We start from the raw sequence: 20,774 nt of genomic DNA, 5'->3' as shown, positions 1-20,774 counted from the left end.
TTTTTCCTCCTCATTCATGGTATAACTGGTTATAGAGGCTCAGGCCTAGAATCCTAGCACGGGGGGGGGGGGGGGGAGAAGCAGTCTGGTCACAAGTTGTAAGCACAACAAGACCCTATCTTAACAACAACGGAAGACAGGAGAGCTAGAGGCCACTAGGCAAGGACTACATACATTAGTTCATGTCCATGACCAAGGTCAAGATCTTTGTTGCCCTGGATCCCCACCCCTCTTAGTGTCTTCTGCTCATCTGCCATGTTGGGTGAAATACAAGCTTGCAGCATTCTTGCACAGTTGACATCTTCCAACCCCCTCCATGCTACCTTCCCTCTCTCCACAGCTCGGCAGCATGTCCTCCAGGCTCTTCCTCACATATGTTTACTCCTGAAGCCATTGAACTCTACTACCTGCCACTTCACAGGTCTACCCCGAGAGAGGTCCTCAGTGAGTGTGTTGGTGTTGAAACTGAGGGATGTTTCTTCATCATCAATGACTTCACAACTCCACCACTTCTGACTTGGTTCCTGCCTCCTTGAGAGGCTCTCCTGCCATGGCTTCTCTTCAGCTTTCCCTCCTTTCAGGCTTCTTTCCATGCTGAGGGTTTCTCTTCTGCACTCCCAGTTCTGTGCTGGTCATCCTTTATTTTCTTTCCAGGACACTATGTGCCTTCCAAGCCTGAGTCTCTACCAGATGTCCTCTATTTATTTAATTGATCTTTCTACCTTCCGTCAGCTCTTCGAGCTGGAGATGACCATGGTCAAGCTCCTTAGCCGAAGCCTTGGGCATCCTATCTGAATGGCTGCTATTATTATTTATCAAGGGTTCAAGCCAGAAACTTAGGACTTGTGCTTGAATTTCCCTAGCCCATCTTTTACTGCCAATGACGCAGCCTACCAGCTGGTCTTCTCGCCTCTGGTCTTGACCCTTCAAAGTATTTCTCAGGCTATTTACAACTCCAACTCCTTTCTCTGTGATTTTCAGAATAAAGTTCATGTTCAAACACTGAAACCTTAACCCCAATTAGCCCATTATCTCTTAGCATACAGTTCCTGTCTCCCACTCCAACCTTCTCATCTCTCATCAGGTTCCAAGTATCTATAAACCATACTTTCAATTCCCAGATTCTTGTGCTTCATGACACTTCTGGGGGTTTGATCTGCTGTCCTGCTGCTGACATGCTCTGAAGTATCCTGCTCAAAGAATGACTGTCAAAACTTAAGAACTACTAAGTTTGTAAGTCATGTGTTACCTCTTTGAATCTGCCCACCAGAAAGCAGCCTTGTCCCTACCAGGCTGTCATTTGCTTCTTTTGTGCAACCTTCAGTCCCCTGAATGTGTGGCTGCTGATTGACTTGCAAGACTCCCTCACTAAACTATGACCTTGATTAATTAGAGGCTTATCCATCTTTCATCTCCAGCCTCCAGCACGTTATCTTAATAATATTCAGCAAATGCTTTACCTATTGAGCCATCTCCTCAGCCTGGAAAGCAATTCTTCTGAGAGGACCATTGTAAAAGGAGCAGGCCTGACCCCTCCTCCCAGCCTCTCTGTTCCTGCTTGCACCACCACATGCTTTTGTCTGGCTAGCTGTACCTTGGTGAGATGCATGGTGGCCCTCGTTCAGCCTGCACAATGCTGCCAGGACCTTGACCATCTATAACTGTAAGCTAAATGAACCTCTTTCTTCCAGAGTCAGTCCATTTCAGATACTACATTCTGGTAACAACAGATGAATACAGTCAGTACCCAGGACAATATTCCCATGACAGATATTCTGAATAGGTGAGAATTCTAAAGAGCAAAAAAGGAGTTGCCATTATCAGTTTTCATTCAGTCTTCCTTTCTCTGGATCCAATTATCTCACCTCCTTTAGCTATTCCATAAATGGCAACATGCTGGATGAGCAATTTTCAATTTGACACGAAGTTATTAGACTCTCAAATGAGATTTGTAATTGGCATTCATAAGAAATCAATTATTAATAGTTCTTCCAGTTGCTCTCCCTCCATACTCTGCCTACTGAATTGTTTACTGCTGCTCTGAAAGGCAGCCATCACCACACGGCCCCTCATACTAGTCTGTGGCCATCCTGCCCTGCAAGAGCTTTCTATGGCAAATCTTAGGGGTTAGGATCAATCTCCATTTTCTGTCTAATTAACTTCAATGTATCATTGGCCTACTTGTGGAAAATAAGCAACGATACCCTTAACATTAAAATACTGTACGATTCCTTTTAAATAATCAACTTGTCCTTCTATGAATCTGGTCATACTAAATAAATTTACCTTGATACCTTGAAACAATTATGCCATGAGACATTAAATATAGAAATAATAAGATAAAATGTGAAATTAATTAGGACAAACAATTTTTCAAAGTATCCTTTCAATTAGAAGTGGAATGTTTACAGTTGTCTTAACAGGAGGAGAAGGAAGTCTGTGGAGCATTCAATTCTCATCTATCACCATCATTGTTATATAGTCCCTGTAATGAATGGTATTTGATTCGGGATCAATTGCAGCAGACAACATTTCTTCCATTTCCTCTTGAGAAAAAGGCTCACCTGGAGAGACAAGAAGGGCTAGCATCATTTTACAGCCAAAAGGTTTTGCTCTCACTAGTCAGCTGTACTGCCATGGAGTCCACAGGCCCCAAGTGTGTCCAGTTTGTTTTCACAGGAGCCATACAACCCAGAACCCAGAAGTTCAAAAAGCATGCTGCCACACACCTGCAAGGTGTTACAAAGACTTGCTGCCCTGCTGGGACATACAGAATACATCTTTTTAGTCAAAATAGCAGGAGAACACCATGAATATAGTTGTTTAATTCACTTAAACTAAAATGATTGAAATTGCAAAAGTATTTGCTGGAAGCTAAAGTCTTATGAGTGAGTGCAATTATTATTTTTATTAAAACTATGGAGAGATGATTACAAGCTGGCTATTGCTGAAGAGAGACCAGACATTTGACCACTACATCAGGACCGCCTCACTCCCACTGGCTTAACCCCACCATGAATGGGATTTGTCAAGTGCCCTAAAAGTCCTTTTCCTTTCAGTCTGGGCTTGTGTTGATGTGATGAAATCAAAAGTTGGGGAGAAAATCTGGGCTTTGGTTGGACTCAGGAAACATCTGAAAGACATCTTGAAACCTGGCTTCACAAGGTAGGACACAAACTTTGGGAGAATGCTGAAAAGGCTGCAGACTGTTTAAGACACAACTATGTTCAGTGTCGAGGAAAAAGACAGGGAGTCCCGTGTCAGGGGCATCTCTGTCTATACACTAAAGGCCTGGAATCCGCCATAGGCCTGAAGACAGTGGTAGGCCTAACATGCATGCCTGCTAGCACAAAGTCTTGGTCTCTATGGAAAAACCTTGAAACAGATAGCTAGAAGCTATTGTAAACAAGCAGCTTTGGTGGACAGTTGGCAGGCTCTAGCCTTGTAGATAAATAACCTCAATAGATCATTATTATTATTATTATTATTATTATTATTATTATTATTATTATCCCTAACTTAGATAGGGACAAGTGGAGTCGGAGTGACCTGTCCCCTGAAGCTTCACCCAGCTGATACTCTGTTCTGGAAGATATCTGTATTCCCCCTAAAAACACTTATGCTCCTGCGTCATCCCCTTCCCCCACATCCTGCCTTTTTGTGTATATAACCCCTGTGTGGAAAAGTAAAATTTGCGATCTGATCAGCCTATAGACAGGTCGCCATTCATTGTGTCTTTACCTGCAACCTCCCCCTTCCCCCCCCCCAGCTCTCTTTCAGGTGATCTCCCCAGACCCCTGTTTAATGTCCTGCTGGACAGGACAGTCCCGGCCATCACCAGCTCTTTGTGGGGAGAGTCTTATGCTCACTGTCTACAGCACCAAGGCTTGAGGAGGGTTACCTACCTTATGAGCCTAGAATACTTCGCACTGTCCCCAGGACTTTCTATGTTGGGATTCAGGTACCAGTTACAGAACTTATGCAGATAGGGACTCTGTGGCTTTTGTTTTTAAATTTTGTTTTGTCTTCTTATTGTGTTTTGAGACAGAGTCCTGACGCATCCAAGAGTCTGACTTCAAACTCACACTCCTCTTACCTTAGTCTTCTAAGTGCTAGGTTCACAAGTGGGCAACATGATGCTTCCTAAGAAAGACTTCCTGAAATGCTGAAGTGGCAAATTCTGGATGTTACCTGACTGTCAGACACTTAAAAAGTGAACCTGGATGTAAGTCTCAAAAGGATGCGAACAATGGGTGGCACTACAGTCCCAGCACCCAGGGTGAAGAAGATAGTGACTTTAAGCTAGGCTTAGCTTTGTCTTAAACAAACAGAAAATAACCATGGTCTGAGACACAGATTAGTGGCAGAATGAGTATCTACCATGTGTAAGGTCCTGAGGATCCCCCCAACATGGGAAGGAGGGAAGAAGGGAGGGAGGGAGAGAGGGAGTGAGGGAAGGAGGGAAGGGGAAAGGAAGGAAGAAGGGAAGAAAGGAAGGAATAGAGGAAAGGAAGGAGGGAGGGAGTAAATGAGGGAAGGAAGAAGAGAGGAAAGAAGGAAAAGGAGGGAGAGAGTGAGAAAGAAAAATACTCAACAGCAACTACTGCTGTGAGACTAGCAGCGATCTAAGTGCTTCACATATTAACTAAGTTAATCTCCCAACCACCTCACAAGGAGAACTATCATGTCCATGTATAGGATGAACAATGCAGCCTGCCCTGCAAGGAGTGGGACTGAGTCTGAAAAGGCCAGCCTACCAACCTTAGCTGAAGCGCTCCACAGCACTACTTAAACTAAGTCTTGCTCACAGCAGTCACTCTGCTACACTGGGCAAGGAAAGAGCCATACATACAGTATTTGATCTAGGATAGCAAGAAAACCTGCTTAACACTGCAAAGCACAAGCCTCATTCATTCAAGTCCTGGCTCTCACTAGCTTAATGGTCTTGGGCAGGTTGCTTAACCTCTCTTCCCAGTCTACACAATACAGACAATGGTAACACTCTCCACCCAGGGCTTGGTTTAAGGATTAAATGTGTTCATGCATTTGTTTTTAAAAGACTTGAGATCTTCCCTGCTACTAAATACCATCTGATGCAATATACATCCTGGACTAACATGGATTCTGTCTTGTAGGTACTTGATTCAGTATGTTTTATGGTGCTTATCTTACAATCTCCTGGGTATTTAGAATGTACATTCTCAAACTTAAAGATGTGATGGCTGTTCTGCAGATCCTATGAAAGGATTGTAGAAGTAACATTATAGTCCCAAAGCTTGTATATGCTTAAAGACAATTTAGAATTTTGAGAATAAAAACATCACTTCTTAGTCAGGCAGGCCTGGTGGCACATACCTTTAATCCCAATACTCAGAAGGCAGGGGCAAGTGGATCTCTGAGTTCAAAGCCAGCCTGGTCTATACTTCCAGGGCAAAAAGTGATACACAGAGAAACCCTGTCTCCAAAAAATCACTTCTTAAGCAATCAACCATTTTACTGAGCCAGGCAACTGCAACTGCAGTTAGAGAAAGAACATGCTATATACAATAATGATGATAAACTAAGATATCATGGTGCATCTTATATCCACCCATCAAATATGCTGGCTCATACAACATGGAAGAAATTAAATAATGTTGAATAAATAACTAAAACCATTTATGATCTTCTCTGGAAAAAGAAAAAAAAAACCTGATGCAGGCTCCATGTATTAGGACATGCAATTGTCCTGGAAGTACAAGAGCTCTGGCTGTGTGCTGTGGTAGTCTGAGTGGGAATGGCCCCCACAGACTCATGTTTGAATACACGATCAGGAAGTGTGGCCTTATGGGAGGAAATGGGTCACTGAGGTCTCAAACATTCGGGTGTGGCCAGTGTGTCTCATTTTCTTCCCTCTGTCTGTGGATCCAGATGTAGAACTCTCAGCTCCTTCTCCAGCACCATGTCTGCCTGCACGCTGCCATGCTTCCCACCATGATTAAAATGAACTAAACCTTTGAAGTATAAGCCAGACCCAATTAAATGTTTTCCTTTAGAAGAGTTGCTGTCGTCATGGTACCTCTTCACAGTAACAGAAACCCTAGCTAAGACATACGCCTTCCTGGAGATTCTCATACAGCACCTTCCTGTGAACCACACAGCCTTGATGTCCCCATGCGCAGTGCAGCCAGTGCCTGACTTCACTGTTTCAGTCAGTAGTATTACTATCATGATGGCACCCATGGGCCATGGCAAATCTTAGTGCTACTTTATACTCATCTCACATTTTTGTCCCCTGTCCCCTGTTTGTCACCACCACCCCCGCAGGTGCTGTGACAGAGTCCTACTGCATCAGCTCCTTCTTCCATTCACTATGCCAGGGCAGGACCATGTCAGAGAGCCTTGGGAGTGCTCCAGGAGCCCCAGGCTCATCTCCCTGCTGAACTGTTCTTACTCAGCTGTAAACAGACCAGCAGCAGAATCACTCTCACACTGCACGGCCACACTGAATGACTCAGCGTTCTTCTCTGGGAATGACCCAAACTCAAAGGCAGGCTTCTACAATTTATCCCCAAGAAGTCCACCTCCATTCCTTCCCTATCATCGGGGCCAACAAGACCCCCAGAGCTGCCTGAGCTCACCTTCTTCAACCTGCCTGGTTGCCTTCCAGATTTTGTTCCAGTTGCTTTATCCATTTCCCTCGAACAGCACGCCCCCAATTTGTCTTCATTCAACCACATCATTGGTATATCTGTAGCTCACTTGTTACTACTCATATGTTGATACCTGTGATGTGTGAGGAACTATACCATATAAAATCTTATTACACCTGCCCTCAGTGACTTGCCCTATCTCAAGGAAAGCACGGTGACGCCCATCTGTAGTCCCATCTGGGAGGCTGAAACAGAAGAATTTCTGTGAGTCTCCTGACAGCCTGGGATACATACTAAATGCCAGATTAACCTGAGTTACAGAATACAACCCTGTCTTAGAACTAAAGCAAGCACACAGATCTATCTTCTCAAGGAAGCTATTTTCTCTGTTGGCCTTCCCCGGCTAAGCTTCCCAGGCTAGTTTCAGCTTGCATTGATCTTCTGAGAGTTGTTTTTCTAATGTCTCATATTGATCTATTTCACATGTTAGCTTTGCTTCCCTAATAAGACTGTAATATGCTTAAGAAAGGGATCAGATTATTATCAGATATTATCCAGAATCAGTACCACCCACTGCGTACTAACAACACTAAACATACAATAGGCACACAGTAGGAATTACTGAACCTCTTTCACCATTTTTATTAATTTTATGTTGCTGTGGATAGCCCTGGTGCTGTTTATATTTTGATGCTAAGTCAGCTTCTCCAAGAGGAGCTGCCTAGAAAGAGGAGTGAACCAAGTACTCAGGACTTCATGTGACACTTCTAATGAATAAAGAAACCAATCACTGGGCGAGTAGGTGGGACTTCTGGGTCGGACAGAGGGATGGCAGAAGAGGAAAGGAGAGTGGGCTGGAGGACAGGAGACAGAGGTAAAATGTAGATAGCAGAGACCCCATTGCAGGTAGCAGATCCGTTTAGATCTGCTACCGGGAGTTTTAACTTAGAATGGCTTATAAATTAAGATGTTAGTTGTTGTGCCCAGCGACTGAGTTACCATTGAGTCTGAACTAAGTTTGAGTGATGTTTTCCTTCACACGGGGACTTGACTGAGTTTCAGAGAGAAAGGTATGGTGGCAAAGCGTGGGTTTACAAGAAGTGCACCCTAAAAGGCCATGGTGTATCTGAAGACAGTGACAGTATACTCATATACATAAAATAAATAAATAAATCTTTTAAAAGATACTAGAGAGAGAGAGAGAGAGAGAAAAGAATTATTTATTTTTTATTTATATGAGTACACTACAAGCTGTCTTCAGCCACACACTAGGAGAGGGCATTGGATCCCATTACAGATGGTTGTGAGCCACCATGTGGCTGCTGGGAACTGAACTCAAGACCTCTGGCAGAGCAGTTAGTGCTCTTAACCACTGAGCCATCTCTCCAGCCCCTACTTAGATGATTTTAACACCATGTGCCATCCTGGATGGCAACTATGACTTTCATATTACTCCTTCTCTTGTTCCTGTTTCCTAATGGTGAACTGAGGCAAAATGGCCAAAGCAGGTAGGTATCCACAGAGCATCAAGACTGCTTTCCTTGCTCAAACAGCCACCATGTCCATGTTCTCAAGTGACATGTGACAGCTGCACCACTCAGGACTCATCTGGGAGCTGAGCAGAGGAAGCACAACTCCTCTCTTACCAGAGTGACAAGGTGACACTTAAGGTGACATTAATACCTTAATACTAGTTAAGGTATTAATGACTGCTCACCAAGCCACTTACAGTAAGGGGAAAAACATAGATAGATTGACCCAAAAAGAGAGAGTTTAAAGGAAATACATAGTATTTGTAGAAGGAGGTCCCATTATCATAAGAAAATACATTTTTTTGTGTAAATTCACATCTAGTTTGGCTATATTGCTTGCAGCTTTACCACCTAAGAAGGTCTTTTAAAAGAAATTTCTACATATTTAATTCAAATCTTCTATCTAAAAAGGCATTGGCTTAAGATTCATGTTCCTTAAGTGGCATATCTTCTCAGAAAATATTTTAAGTAAATAAAGTAAGCACAATTTATGTAAGTAATCATTATGTTTCTATTATACAATATCAAATAGCAAACCCAAATAATAGAAATAATAAATAACTATTTAACCAAACAATTGTTTTTAAAGTATCATTCCCTATAACTTTTGCCTAATTGTTTAAAACATATTAATTGGGGCTGAAGAGAGAGCTCGGCAATTAACGCCACACTCTTGCAGACCTCAGAGCTCAGTTACCATGTCACTCCAGCTCCAGGGGGACCAGATGATTCTGGCCTCCACAGATACTGCACTCATACGCACAGACACACACATACACACATACACACAACACACGCACAGAGTTTTAAAACATCTTTAAAACCTATTAACATTTGCATAAATTACTCTTACAAGAAATAAAGCCCTCTGACCTTCCTCAGTCATGTACTTGACCAGTTCATCCTTAGTCAGAAACCCACGTTTAGCAGGATCCAAAACCTGGGGAAAGTAGATATCATATATTGTCTTCATTGAATAAATTTTATATGATGAATTAATTTATCACATACACATGAATAATGTAGAGCTCACCCACCTCAAAAGCTCGCAAAAGGACATCTTCAGCAATTGGTCTATATCTGTGATTTTACAATAAAGTCAGTTAACACCGGCATATTTATCTCAGTCTCTATGATAAATGACTGCATAAAACAAACAAAACAAAAGCTGCTAATATCTTAGGCTAATGGCATTTCCCTCAATGAAATTTCTTTCTAGATATGAAAATCAGCAGTACCTACTCCCCAGGAATGTTTGGTATTATTTATTAGCAATTTTTCATTAATATGAAAATAAACTTGTTTAGGGCCAAATCCTCTACACTCAACTGTGGTGTGCGAATGTTATACTAGAAAAGTAACTGGCACTAATTTTTATCTTAAAACAATAATTCACAATTAAATATAACTACACTAGTGTTCTTTTATGTAGCTCCTTTGCCATTTAATTATGCCTTGCTTAGATCAATAAATACTAGCATGGTTGATATTTCTAAGCTTATCCTAAACCAGACTGAAATACACTGAAAGGCTAGAGGAAGTCACCATAAGATATATACTGGGTAAATACAATATGAAAATCCAAGTGTGTTTCTTTTCTTTTGAAGCAGGATCTTACTCTAAAGTCCAGGCTGGCTTGGAACTATGTAACTAAGGCTATCCTCAAATTCATTGCCATCCTCCTGCTTCATCCCCTTAAGTGCTAGAGTTGGCCAAGTCAAATGTTTTCACATTAATGTAATTCTAGTCATTATCTTGCCTTAAAATCGGATTTACTTCCTTACTTTCTTTCCAGAAGTGCTCTGGTCATCATTGGAATAAATTTTTCAAATCGAATGTATCCAGTGGGTTCTTCTTCCTCTACCTAAAGTTAGAAATAATCATTTATTCACTCAACAAATATATTGAGCAACTACTTTTGTTTTCAAACACTGAGCCAAATGTTGGAATTTGATGATGACGATGTAGACATAAATCCTGCTCATAGAGCTTGTTTGTGCTAGGAGAGACACGTGCAATTCAAAACACCACAATACTTGCAGCTAGGAGACATAGCTCTGTGCTTGCCATGCAACCAGGGGTACCCGAACTCAATCCCTAGTGCCCACATAAAAAACAAGGTGTGCAATTGCACAGTGGATTATCACTTACAGTTAACCTCTGGCATGTGTATGCATGTGTACACACTGAGCACAATACAAAGTATCCAATCTGTTTCATAGAGTAAAAGTCCCTGTCTTTTTAGGGTAATCTAAAACTTGCAGTGATCCTCTTGTCACCCCACAAATGGTGGCATGCCAGACATGAACCACCATCCCTGGCTTGAATGTATAATTTGAGATACATGCAAGCATGATGAGGAAGGAGTATGGGTCGAGAGGAGCACAGAACACAGGAAACTTCTCCAAGCTGGGTGTCAGGGAAGTCACTGGAGAAAGTGCTGTTTGAGAAGCAAGAGGGTAGCAGGCTTGATTATTGCTGGTATAACAGCTTTAATTCCATTAATTGCTAGCACCTCTGCTTCTGCAATAGCATTGACACAAGGAGTTAAGACAACTATTTTTGTTAACCATCTCTCTCTGCCTCCGCCTGTTCGAATCCCACTTGTGTCCCGTGCAGCTCCGCCTGAGTCTCATGGGAAAAAAAGCATAAAGGAAGAAGAGGTATAGGATAGGTGGTTCTAGTGATGGGAAATGGGGAAAGAGGATGACATCTGTATTATAAATACATAAAATATCCAATATAAAAGGAAGTGCTGTTTGATCTGGTTTTCAAGGACGAGAAGAGTGGGGCTGGAGCACAGATTCCCCACAGGCTCAGTTCTTCAGGCAATGCTGGAGAGGGACAAGGCCTTGTCACTCACAGGGTCTCCATTCCCTGTTAGCCTGAGAATAAGGTAAAATCGCTGCCAGTCTCCTTGGAATGTGCTGGAAAGGTCACTGTTGTAGGTGAGGTGACTTCTTCAGATACAGAGAGATTGTGCAAACAGGAGTGGAGGCCATGAGGGGAGTAGATATTATATCCAGGAGACCTTTAAGAAGACTTGACAGGGCTGACAACAGTCACTTGTTATGGATAAGAGGCTACATTAGTCTAGGATGACCCCCATTCTGACTGTTTTTCTTTGAAATGAATAATAGTCAATGAGATCAGATGATTCCCAGTCAACATCTCAAGGCCAACCTATATCTCAAATCATTCTTGTATTTATGAAATACTTACCTGAGTAATAAAACTTTGTTCTGCCAGCCCCAAGGTAAGAGAATACTATTCTAAAACTGAGAACTTTTGGTACCTAGCATTATAGGATGAGAAGGAAACAGGTCTTTTCATCTGTGGTTCAACTATGACAGATTGACTTAACAAAACTCTATTGACCTTAACTTCCGTGTCAGGCAAGTTATAAGGAGCTATAAATTTTGCACTCTCTTTCAAAAATCCTATTAAAAGGCTCGTAGATCCCAATTCAACAGATGAGATTTAAGAGATTTATTGTTTCAACAAAAAATAAATCTATAAGTTGCTATTAAGTGGGATGCACTGTCATTCAAATGACAACTCTTTTTAATGTTCACATTGAGAGTCATACCTCATATGAGTAGACTCTTCAGACTCCATTATCAGAGAAAATCAAACCTATCTAGGGACATCATATTTCATAATTTCTGTATCTATCAGTATGCGAACAATTTCTTTAGAACCCTCTAAGGTCTGAGGTGAGCAGTTTGACAATTTATGTTAATGTAGCTGTGTTATACTTGGGCAATAGTCTGAAACTCCCAGCATACAGAGACTTAAAAATTAAATATCTGGCACAGGTACAGCTCAGTGGTAGAGTGTTTATAGACTCTAGGGTTTAATCCTTGGAGCAGACTTTTTTTTTTTTTTTAAAGTCTTTTTAAAAAAAGTCTCTTGTGTCTCCTAGAAATTTCAGAGATGCTATGCTCATGAAGTCTCACCACCTTGGCTGCCTACACATGACCTGAACAAGGACAGCACCAACAGACATTCTAATATGGAAGAGACAAAGGTGAAGCCTCAAGCCTAGACAAAGCACGACAGGCACTTAATGGCATTCTGCTATCCTCACAGATCAGTGTCTTGTTCAGCCATCATCAGAGAAGCACCCTTCTGGAGTGGATAGGAACAAACAGAGAACCACAACTAGAGTGCACAGACCTTGGAATACACAGTCCTAAGTGGAATGTCTCCATCAAATCCCTCTCTTCAGGGTTCAGGGAACCCTGCTAAAGAGGAGGCAGAAAGAGTGTAAGAGCCACAGGGATGGAGGACACCAAATAAACAAGGCCCTCTAGACACAGCAGGACTGAAACACATATGAACTCAGAGACTAGGGCAGCATGCGCAGGGCCTACATGGATCTAAGCCAGATGAGGTCTTGTGCTGAGAGGGGAAGTGGACACAAACACCCATCCCTAACCTATACACTGTCTCTAACTGATAACCACTCACAAATAAAAAATTAGTTTTGTTCAATGAAGTCTCACTGCAGATACAAACCACTCTTAAGGGCAGGTCTCATGCCCTGTAGTAGACAGCTAACACAAAACAAACTCAATAGCATTTTTGGAGGTTCTTTTTTTTTTACTTTACAAATCTTTTGCATATATATCATGATTTCTGATTTTGTGTTTGTATTATCATTTTTAGATGCCCATTTGTCTTCTAAGGGGAGGGAGGGAGGGAGGAAGGGAGGGAGGGAGGGAAGGAGGGAAGAAGGGAGGGATAGAAAGAGAGAGAGAGAGAGAGAGAGAGAAAGGAGTATGGATTTAGATAAAAGAGGAGGTGGGAGAATCTGGGAGAGGAATCAGGGAATTGCAAATCATAATCAAAATATACTGTATGAAGAAAATCTATTTCCTCATATATACAGATAACTAAGAAATGTTGATAATGGGAGAAATAGGTTTCCCCAGGGAAAAGCATGCCAATTGTTTATCCAATACCAAGTGGCCAGTCCTGAAAACATGCATATAAGTACATTATATGCACTGATAAGGTTGTATTTATATATTTAGAAAAACATATATATATATATATATATATATATATATATATATATATATGCAATTCCCTGATTCCAATTAAAGACAAAGAGGTTATAAACTTAAAAGAACAAGGGATTGGGCTCATGGAGTGTTCAGACTCTAAACTTTAAAGAGAGGAAAGAAGGGGAAATGATGTAATCATAATATCAAATAAAAAAAGAGTCCATCTCATAAGATCATTTACAGAGCAATATTTTTTACATTTATTTATCGTGTATATGTATGAATGTGGGTATACTTGTGCCACAGTATATGGAGGTCAGAGGACAATTTGCATGAGTCAGTTCCCTCTTTCCACCATGTGGAAGGATAGAACTCAGGTCTCAAGCTTGGCAATGGGTAGCTTTACCAACTGATCCACCTCCCCACCACACAGTGAAAATATGAAAATTAAAAGTTGAGCTTCCCTTCTCATTCCTTAAGAAATGGTTCCATAGTAGGATAATCATTCTTCATGCCCCTTAACACTTTTATGTTCCCTAAACAGGTGCAGTGCAAGCAATATCTACCTTTACAATATCAAATCCTTCTATCTTATAAAAGATCGTCATCAACCTACTGATTTGAGTATTCCAAGTTCAGCTCTGTAATTCCATTTAAATTATATTAGAACTGACAAATGACATATAATATGTGCCTTATGCTACCTCCGTGGATCCCCTCATCATTCACAAGCCCTCAGTGATGAGAACATAAGGATTAAAACTCCACAGATGGTTTTTGAGATAAAAGAAAAAAAGATTTTTAATTGTCTTAGTGTTCTATTGCTGTGAAGAGAAATTATGAGCATGGAATAAAAGAAAGCATTTACTTGAGACTTGCTTACAGTTTCAGAGGTTAGTCCATTATCATCATGGTGGAGAGCATGGTGGTATGTAGGCATGTGCTGGAACAGTAGCTGAGATATACATTATGATCCATAGGAAAGTGATGAGGGGTTGGGGTAGAGGGAGAGAGAGCATGCACACACACACACTGGGCTTGGCATGTCACCTTCAGTGACATACTGTCTCCAAGACCACACCTCCTAATCCTTCTAATCCTTTCAAACAATTCCACTCCCCTTCACATACATGAAACTATTAGGACCATTCTTATTCAAACCACCACATTAGTGGTATATGTTAGAGACAAGCTCTAAAGAATCAAAATAGAAAAAAAAAGGTAGAAAGTTGTTCTTTACTTTTTTTAAAGATAGAGTCTTGCTATGTTACCTAGGCAGGACTTAAAACTCTTAATCCTCCTGCCCAAGCATTTCTAGCGTCATTTCTTTTGTCCTCTTGTCTAACATAAATTTTCTTCAGTTTAAAGAGAAAGGATTAAACACACACACACACACACACACACACATGCACGCATGTCCTGGCCCGAGCTGCCCCACACTTGGGGGCCAAAATGTCCCGGACTGCTCTGCTGCTCCAGTCCTAGGGTCAGGGTCTAGCAAGAGAGAGAGTAGGGGGAAGAAGGAAAAGAAACTCAAAGAATAGAGACAAGACAGAGGGTCTGTAGTCAAGTCTCGTTTACTCTCTCCCATTGACTCCCTTGCAAGAAAATCCTGGGTATTTATAAGCACAAGCAGGAGAACACAGTTGAAGACTCTTTACCACATGCACCATGCAGCTGGGGTCACTAAACAGCAAAACAAGATATGTGGGATAAACAAGATGTTTATCAGAGAGTGCTTCAGCTGTTGTAGGCTATTGAAAAACAAGTCTCTTATCAAGGTATATGGTTCAAGATGGCTGCAAAGTTGGTAGCCGCTTTCTGCTAAAAGTTGGCTCCCAACACACACATGCACACCATGCAATTTAAAAGTAAGAAAGGGGCTGGTAAGGGGCTCTGAGGGTGACAACACTTGCTGCACAAAGCTGGTGACCTGAGTTCAGTCCCAGAACCCCAGGAAAGGTAGAAAGAACAGACTCCACAAGGTTATCCTCTGACCTTCACATGTCCACCATGGCATACACGTGTGTGCCCAAACACATCACACATACACACACATGAGCACATGCACACAACTTTTAAGTCCATTTTAAATGTTTCTTTAGTCCATTTTGAAACTGTAAAATTCTTTCTATGACTCAACACTGCCCTCTAGAGGCCATATCTATATTTCTCTAAACATACATAAGCAATGACATTTAAAACATGATTATTCTAAATATGACATTCATGGAATGTTTAATGAGTGACAAGCACTATTTTATTATAAATGATTTTCTACTCAAATGATTAGTTTTCCTTTAGGATAGTTCTTAAGAGAAAGTTGCAAAGATAATAAAAGAATTTTCTTTTCATCTATATTCCTATTGATTTAAATTCTTTGGATTTTATTGAGGCAAGATTGAAAAATTAAAATTATACACATTTAATAAATACTTAATATACATATAGAGTGAACTACAAATAGATGCTTTGATATCCATATAAAGTGAAAGTTTACTACAACTTAGGTAATTAACATATATATCACTTTGCTGATTTCCTTTTTTTCTATAACAAGAACACTTACCATCTATCTTATTTGGCTCATTGTGAGTTGTTTAATGTTTACCTGATGAAATGGTGCGACTTTTTATGAGATAGGATATGACTGCTTTGTGAATCCAGAGAGTTGATGATAATAGTAACATTACTGTCTTAGTCAGAGTTTCTATTTCTGCACAAAACATCATGACCAAGAAGCAAGCTGGGGAGAAAAGGGTTTATTCAGCTTATACTTTCCACATTGCTGTTCATCACCAAAGGAAGTCAGGACTGGAACTCATAGCATTACCTGAGGACCCAGCTATACCACTCCTGGGCATATACCCAGAAGATGCTCCAACGTATAACAAGGACACATGCTCCACTATGTTCATAGCAGTCTTATATATAATAGCCAGAAGCTGGACAGAGCCCAGATGTCCTTCAACACAGGAATGGATACAGAAAATGTGGTACATTTACACAATGCAGTATTACTCAGCTATTAAAAACAATGAATTCAAGAGATCCTTAGGCAAATGGATGGAACTAGAAAATATCATCCTGAGTGAGGTAACCCAATCACAAAAGAACACACATGGTATGCACTCAGATAATTGGATATTAGCCCAAAAGCTCACAATACCCAAGATACAACTCACAGACCATATGAAGCTCATGAAAAAGGAAGGTCAAAGTGTGGGTGCTTTGGTCCTTCTTAGGAGTAACAAAATACTCATGGGAGCAAATATGACAAAGCTGGGGACAGAAACTGAGGAGGGGCCGTCTGGAGACTGTCCCACCTGGGTATCCATCCCACGTGCAGTCACCAAGGGTATATGCTGATGTGGATGCCAGGAAGTGCATGCTGACAGGAGCCTGATATAGCTGTTTCCTTAGAGGTCTGTCAGAGCCTGACATATACAGAGGCAGATGCTCACAGCTAACCAGTGAACTGATCATGGGGTTCCCAAGGGAGGAGTGAGAGAGAAGACTGAAGGAGCTGAAAGGGTTTGTGGCCCCATAGGGAGAGCAACAATACCAACCAACCAGAGCTCCCAGGGTCTAAACCACCAGCCTAGGAGCACATAGGGAGGGACCCATGGCTCCAGCTGTATATGTAGGGAGGATGGCCTTGTTGGGCATAGGTGGGAGAGGAAGTCCTTGGTCTAGTGAAGGCTAGATGCCCCAGTGTGGGAGAATTCATGGGTGGGGAGGTGGGCATGGGCAGGTGGGTGGGGGGCACATCCTCATAGAAGCAAGAGGATGAGGAATGGGATAGTGGGTTCCTGGGTGGGGGGGAAATGGGGAATGGGTATAACATCTGAAATGTAAATAAAATATCAAAAAAAAAAAAAAAACCTGGTACACTTTTTTTTAAAGGCCTTTTAGGTCTAGAATAGTAAAATAATGCACATTTTTATGTTTTGAATTAAAATGCAGCATGAATTGCTTCAATGACTATTAGCTGGCATTTTTAGGAAGCCTACAAACTCCCAATCTTAGCTGTGTGATAGGGAAAAAAGCGTTTGACTCCAGCCCCAACCCAAAGCCAGGATGTGAATCCCAGGGAAATCAGTGTAGACAACAAAACTGATTCGAAAGCCCTCAGGAGGAGCACTATGGAACTGGCTTAGGTCCTCAGGGACAAGAGGAAGTGACACTCTCCCGTTTCTGACTGCCATCAGGGTCTCAGCCTGGAGTACGATGCCACACTTGAGGACAGGGGCAAAGAACAGGATCTCAGCAAATGGTAGGCACAAAGGGACTGAACTCTACCCGAGAATTGCTCAGTCAGTGGTCAAGAGAGTCCAGGGAGTGGGGTATAGCTCAGAGCCTGGCACACCTGAGACCCTGGGATCCAGGATCCACCTAGAACTTCTGCTTAAGTTTCAGAAGTCAGGAGGAAAGGCAGAACAGAATCAGTCTTATGAGCATACAAGAGATGGTAGGGAAAGGTTACACACACACACACACACACACAAAGTCACATACAAAGGATGAATCCAGACTATCTCAACAGCATCACCAGGAGTCTAACAACAAAGAGTGCTTGCTGTCAATTGATGTTTGTTTGTTGGGTTGGTTGGTTGGTCGTTTGGTCGGTTGGTTGGGTTGCAGTGCTGAGGATCAAACCTAAAGCTTCAGATGTACTAGGCAAGTACTTCATTCTGAACTACACCCTCAGCCCCTTTTGGTTTTAGTTTTTATAATTTTTTGAGACCCTAAATTCACTCTGTAATCCATGTAGCCTTAAACTTGAAATCCTTCTGCCTCAGCCTCCTGATTATCTGGGATTAGAGGCCTGCACAACCAAGCCTAGCTCCAAACTCAACAAAATCCTATCCCAAAATAAAAATAAATAAAATAAGTCTCAAAAATGTTACCTTCTTTCCAAGAAGTTATCAAAGAATATGCCAAATATGAAAGAAATGAGAAACAACACAGAGTCAGAGGGGAAAGAGCAGTTCCTAGAAATACCCTCATGACAACTGTGCGCCACATTCGGAGGCTAAGCCCACACAGAAGGGCTTTACTAAAGACATGGCTGCACCAAGGACCATCAAAATTACAACACCAGCCACTGATGCCACCATTTTATCCAGGAACAGGAACAAGCCTGGCCCACTTCCTCGCTGGCCCATCTCTAACATGTGCTGAAAAGCTCCTGCTCACTGTCCTGTGGTTCTCCTTGGCGACAGCACAGCCTTACTGGAGCCCTAATCTTAACATCTACACCATAAGGCCAACTGAGCTTAGAAATAAAAACTCAGCATGGCTAACTCCTGATCATGTTGTTCTGTACACTTGACATCCAGTTCCCATCTCAGCTCCTCTGGGTGACAGCAATAGTGTCACAGTTACTATCCTATTGCTGCAAGGATACACCTTGACCAAGTAACTTATAGAAAGGAGCATTTCCCTGGAAAGCTTGCTACAGTCCCATAGGGTTAGTCCATAACCATCATGGCAGGGAATACAGTGGCAGGCAGGAGCATGGAGCTGGAGCGCTAGCTAAGACCTCACATCTGATCCCCAAGCTGCAGGCAGGGAGAGAAACTGGATCTAGCACAGGCTTTTAAAGCTTCAGATCTCACCTGCATGCTCCCATGACATACCTTCCCCAACAAGACATACCTCCTAACCTTCCTAGTCTACCAACTGAGAACTAGACATTCAAATAAATGAGCCTATTGGGCCATTCTCATTCAAACCACCACAACTGTCTCATGTGGAAACGTTCCTCTATTTAACCTGTTTCTAAGAAATATAACCAGACAAGCTGCACTGCATTCTGACACTCCCACCTCCTCTGGCTCTGACAGTCCCACTAAATCTCTTGAATGCCTATGGTTTAGTGTTAGCTTCTTAGAGTATCCACAGGACCACATGTGACATAAAAAGGGACACAAAGGATACAGGCAGTGAAATGGACTTCTAAGTCAGGCTGATTCGTTGCTTTATAGGCCAGTGTTGATGTAGTGCTGTGGACACAGATTATATCTGTCTCTAGAAGTCCAGTGATAAAATTTTTATGAGACGTAACTGAGAACATGCCGAAGAAGAGACTCATTCTTTCAGGTACCACAATGCAAGCATCCTAACAAGAGGGGAAGAAGAAGGTCATGAAGCAACAGCATTTATAAGTTGCACTGAGACCTGTGGGACAAGGAGAAACTGGGACTTTGTTAAGCAGGTGCTAGATGCTAAGGCCGCATGACTCTGGCAGCCTATGAAGAAGCACTGTTTCTTACAGTGAAAGGCAGAATTCGTCAAACATCAATGAAACAGGAGTGGGACAATTCCATGAAAGAGGGATAACACATATTTCAGTACTGTGTATAGAAGATTTTGATGCATATTTTTCTTTATTTTTAGGACATTTTAAAAACACTGAACCATCACTGATGCTTAATCTTCATAGTCGACTTGATTTAGAAGACAGGAGATCACTCAGCTGTTAACATAACAATTCATAACCAGATATTAAGAATTGTCTTGGAAATGCCCCTGTGGGTGTATCTATCAGAGTGTTTCCAGAAAGGATTACTCAAAGAAGGAAGACCCACCCTAAGGGTGGGCAGCATCAAAGGAAAAGGGAGCTGTTTTCTAACAGCTGGTACAGTGTGACCAGCCGTCACATGTTCCTGCCACCTTCATCCCCTACCATGACCAAAGGAGCCTGTCCTTCCTCAGGCTGTTCTTGTTAGGTATTTTGTCACAACAAAAGAAAAAAAGAAGTAACTTATAGACCATTCTTAACCCAGGCTTCAAAAACAAGCAAACAAACAAATAAGAAAAAAACAACAACAAAACCAGGCTGTGGAGAGGCACATTCACTCCAGTTTAACATCCCTGAAATAAAAAATGCAACAGTTCAAGATGTATTTGCATGCTCTGGAAAAAAACAGGTACTTAAGGTCAGCGTCCTATTTGCATACGGACATACTAGATAGAGAAACCAAACTGTAGGCACTTCTCAGGACACTGACTAGGCAAATTCTGTGGCGGCTCGAGGCTTGCATCCATATCTTTCTAACAGCAGGTGGCACTGTCGTGCTGCAGAAGACATCCTGGGCAACAGGCACCCCTCAGGAATTACCACATCTCTCCTACAAGGTAGGCTGGTAAATTGAGTTAAACTCCAGCATAACCTAACTGGGGAGCCACTGGGCCTATTAGGGAAAGAAAGAAAATGCATACTGAAGGAAAAAATGAAATTAGCTGGCGTGACCAGGACACAAGCGTCATGGCGATCAGAGGGCTAAAATACAAGACTAGGAAAGCAAAGTTCCCTCAGGTGCTTCCCATGACACAGGCCCTCCTCTCTGGCAAGGAACCCAGGTGGAAAAGTCGTGCTCCCAGGGCGACTCCTAGGGACCTGGGATAAATAACTGATAACAAAACAGCACATGAAAGAGAAAGACCCATTTTCTCCTTAGCATGGACTGACTGGAGAAGATATGCATGAGCCAAAAACCCACCAGAGGATCGTGTCCCTTGGAAAATGGTGGAAGGAACAAAGTACTGTTCACTGAGGACATCAGGGACATGCTGCTAAGAACAGCCTAAGC

The 20,774-nt window shown here is 41.9% G+C and overlaps 1 protein-coding gene across 3 annotated transcripts in view; it reads right to left on the bottom strand.

Moving 5' to 3' along the window:
• Positions 1-2,347: 2,347 nt before the first annotated feature.
• The window catches only part of Drc8 (dynein regulatory complex subunit 8), a 79,632-nt gene continuing 61,205 nt past the window's right edge, over positions 2,348-20,774 (bottom strand). The window contains exons 4-7 of one of the 3 annotated variants that reach the window (XM_076914584.1): positions 9,949-10,028; positions 9,202-9,244; positions 9,018-9,104; positions 2,348-2,564 (exon numbers count right to left, since the gene is read on the bottom strand). In XM_076914584.1, coding sequence (XP_076770699.1) covers positions 2,475-2,564; positions 9,018-9,104; positions 9,202-9,244; positions 9,949-10,028 — 300 coding nt within the window. In that variant the 3' untranslated portion in view covers positions 2,348-2,474. Of the gene's footprint in view, positions 2,565-9,017; positions 9,105-9,201; positions 9,245-9,948; positions 10,029-15,629; positions 19,301-20,774 lie in introns of those variants that run through there. The other 2 variants (XM_034520408.2, XM_076914585.1) reach the window with 2 other exon arrangements.

The sequence above is a fragment of the Arvicanthis niloticus genome, chromosome 16 (assembly GCF_011762505.2).
Source record: "Arvicanthis niloticus isolate mArvNil1 chromosome 16, mArvNil1.pat.X, whole genome shotgun sequence".
Taxonomy (NCBI): Eukaryota; Metazoa; Chordata; class Mammalia; order Rodentia; family Muridae; genus Arvicanthis; species Arvicanthis niloticus.
The sequence above is the reverse complement of the archived record's forward strand: the minus strand, read 5'-3'. Positions and strand labels throughout refer to the sequence as shown.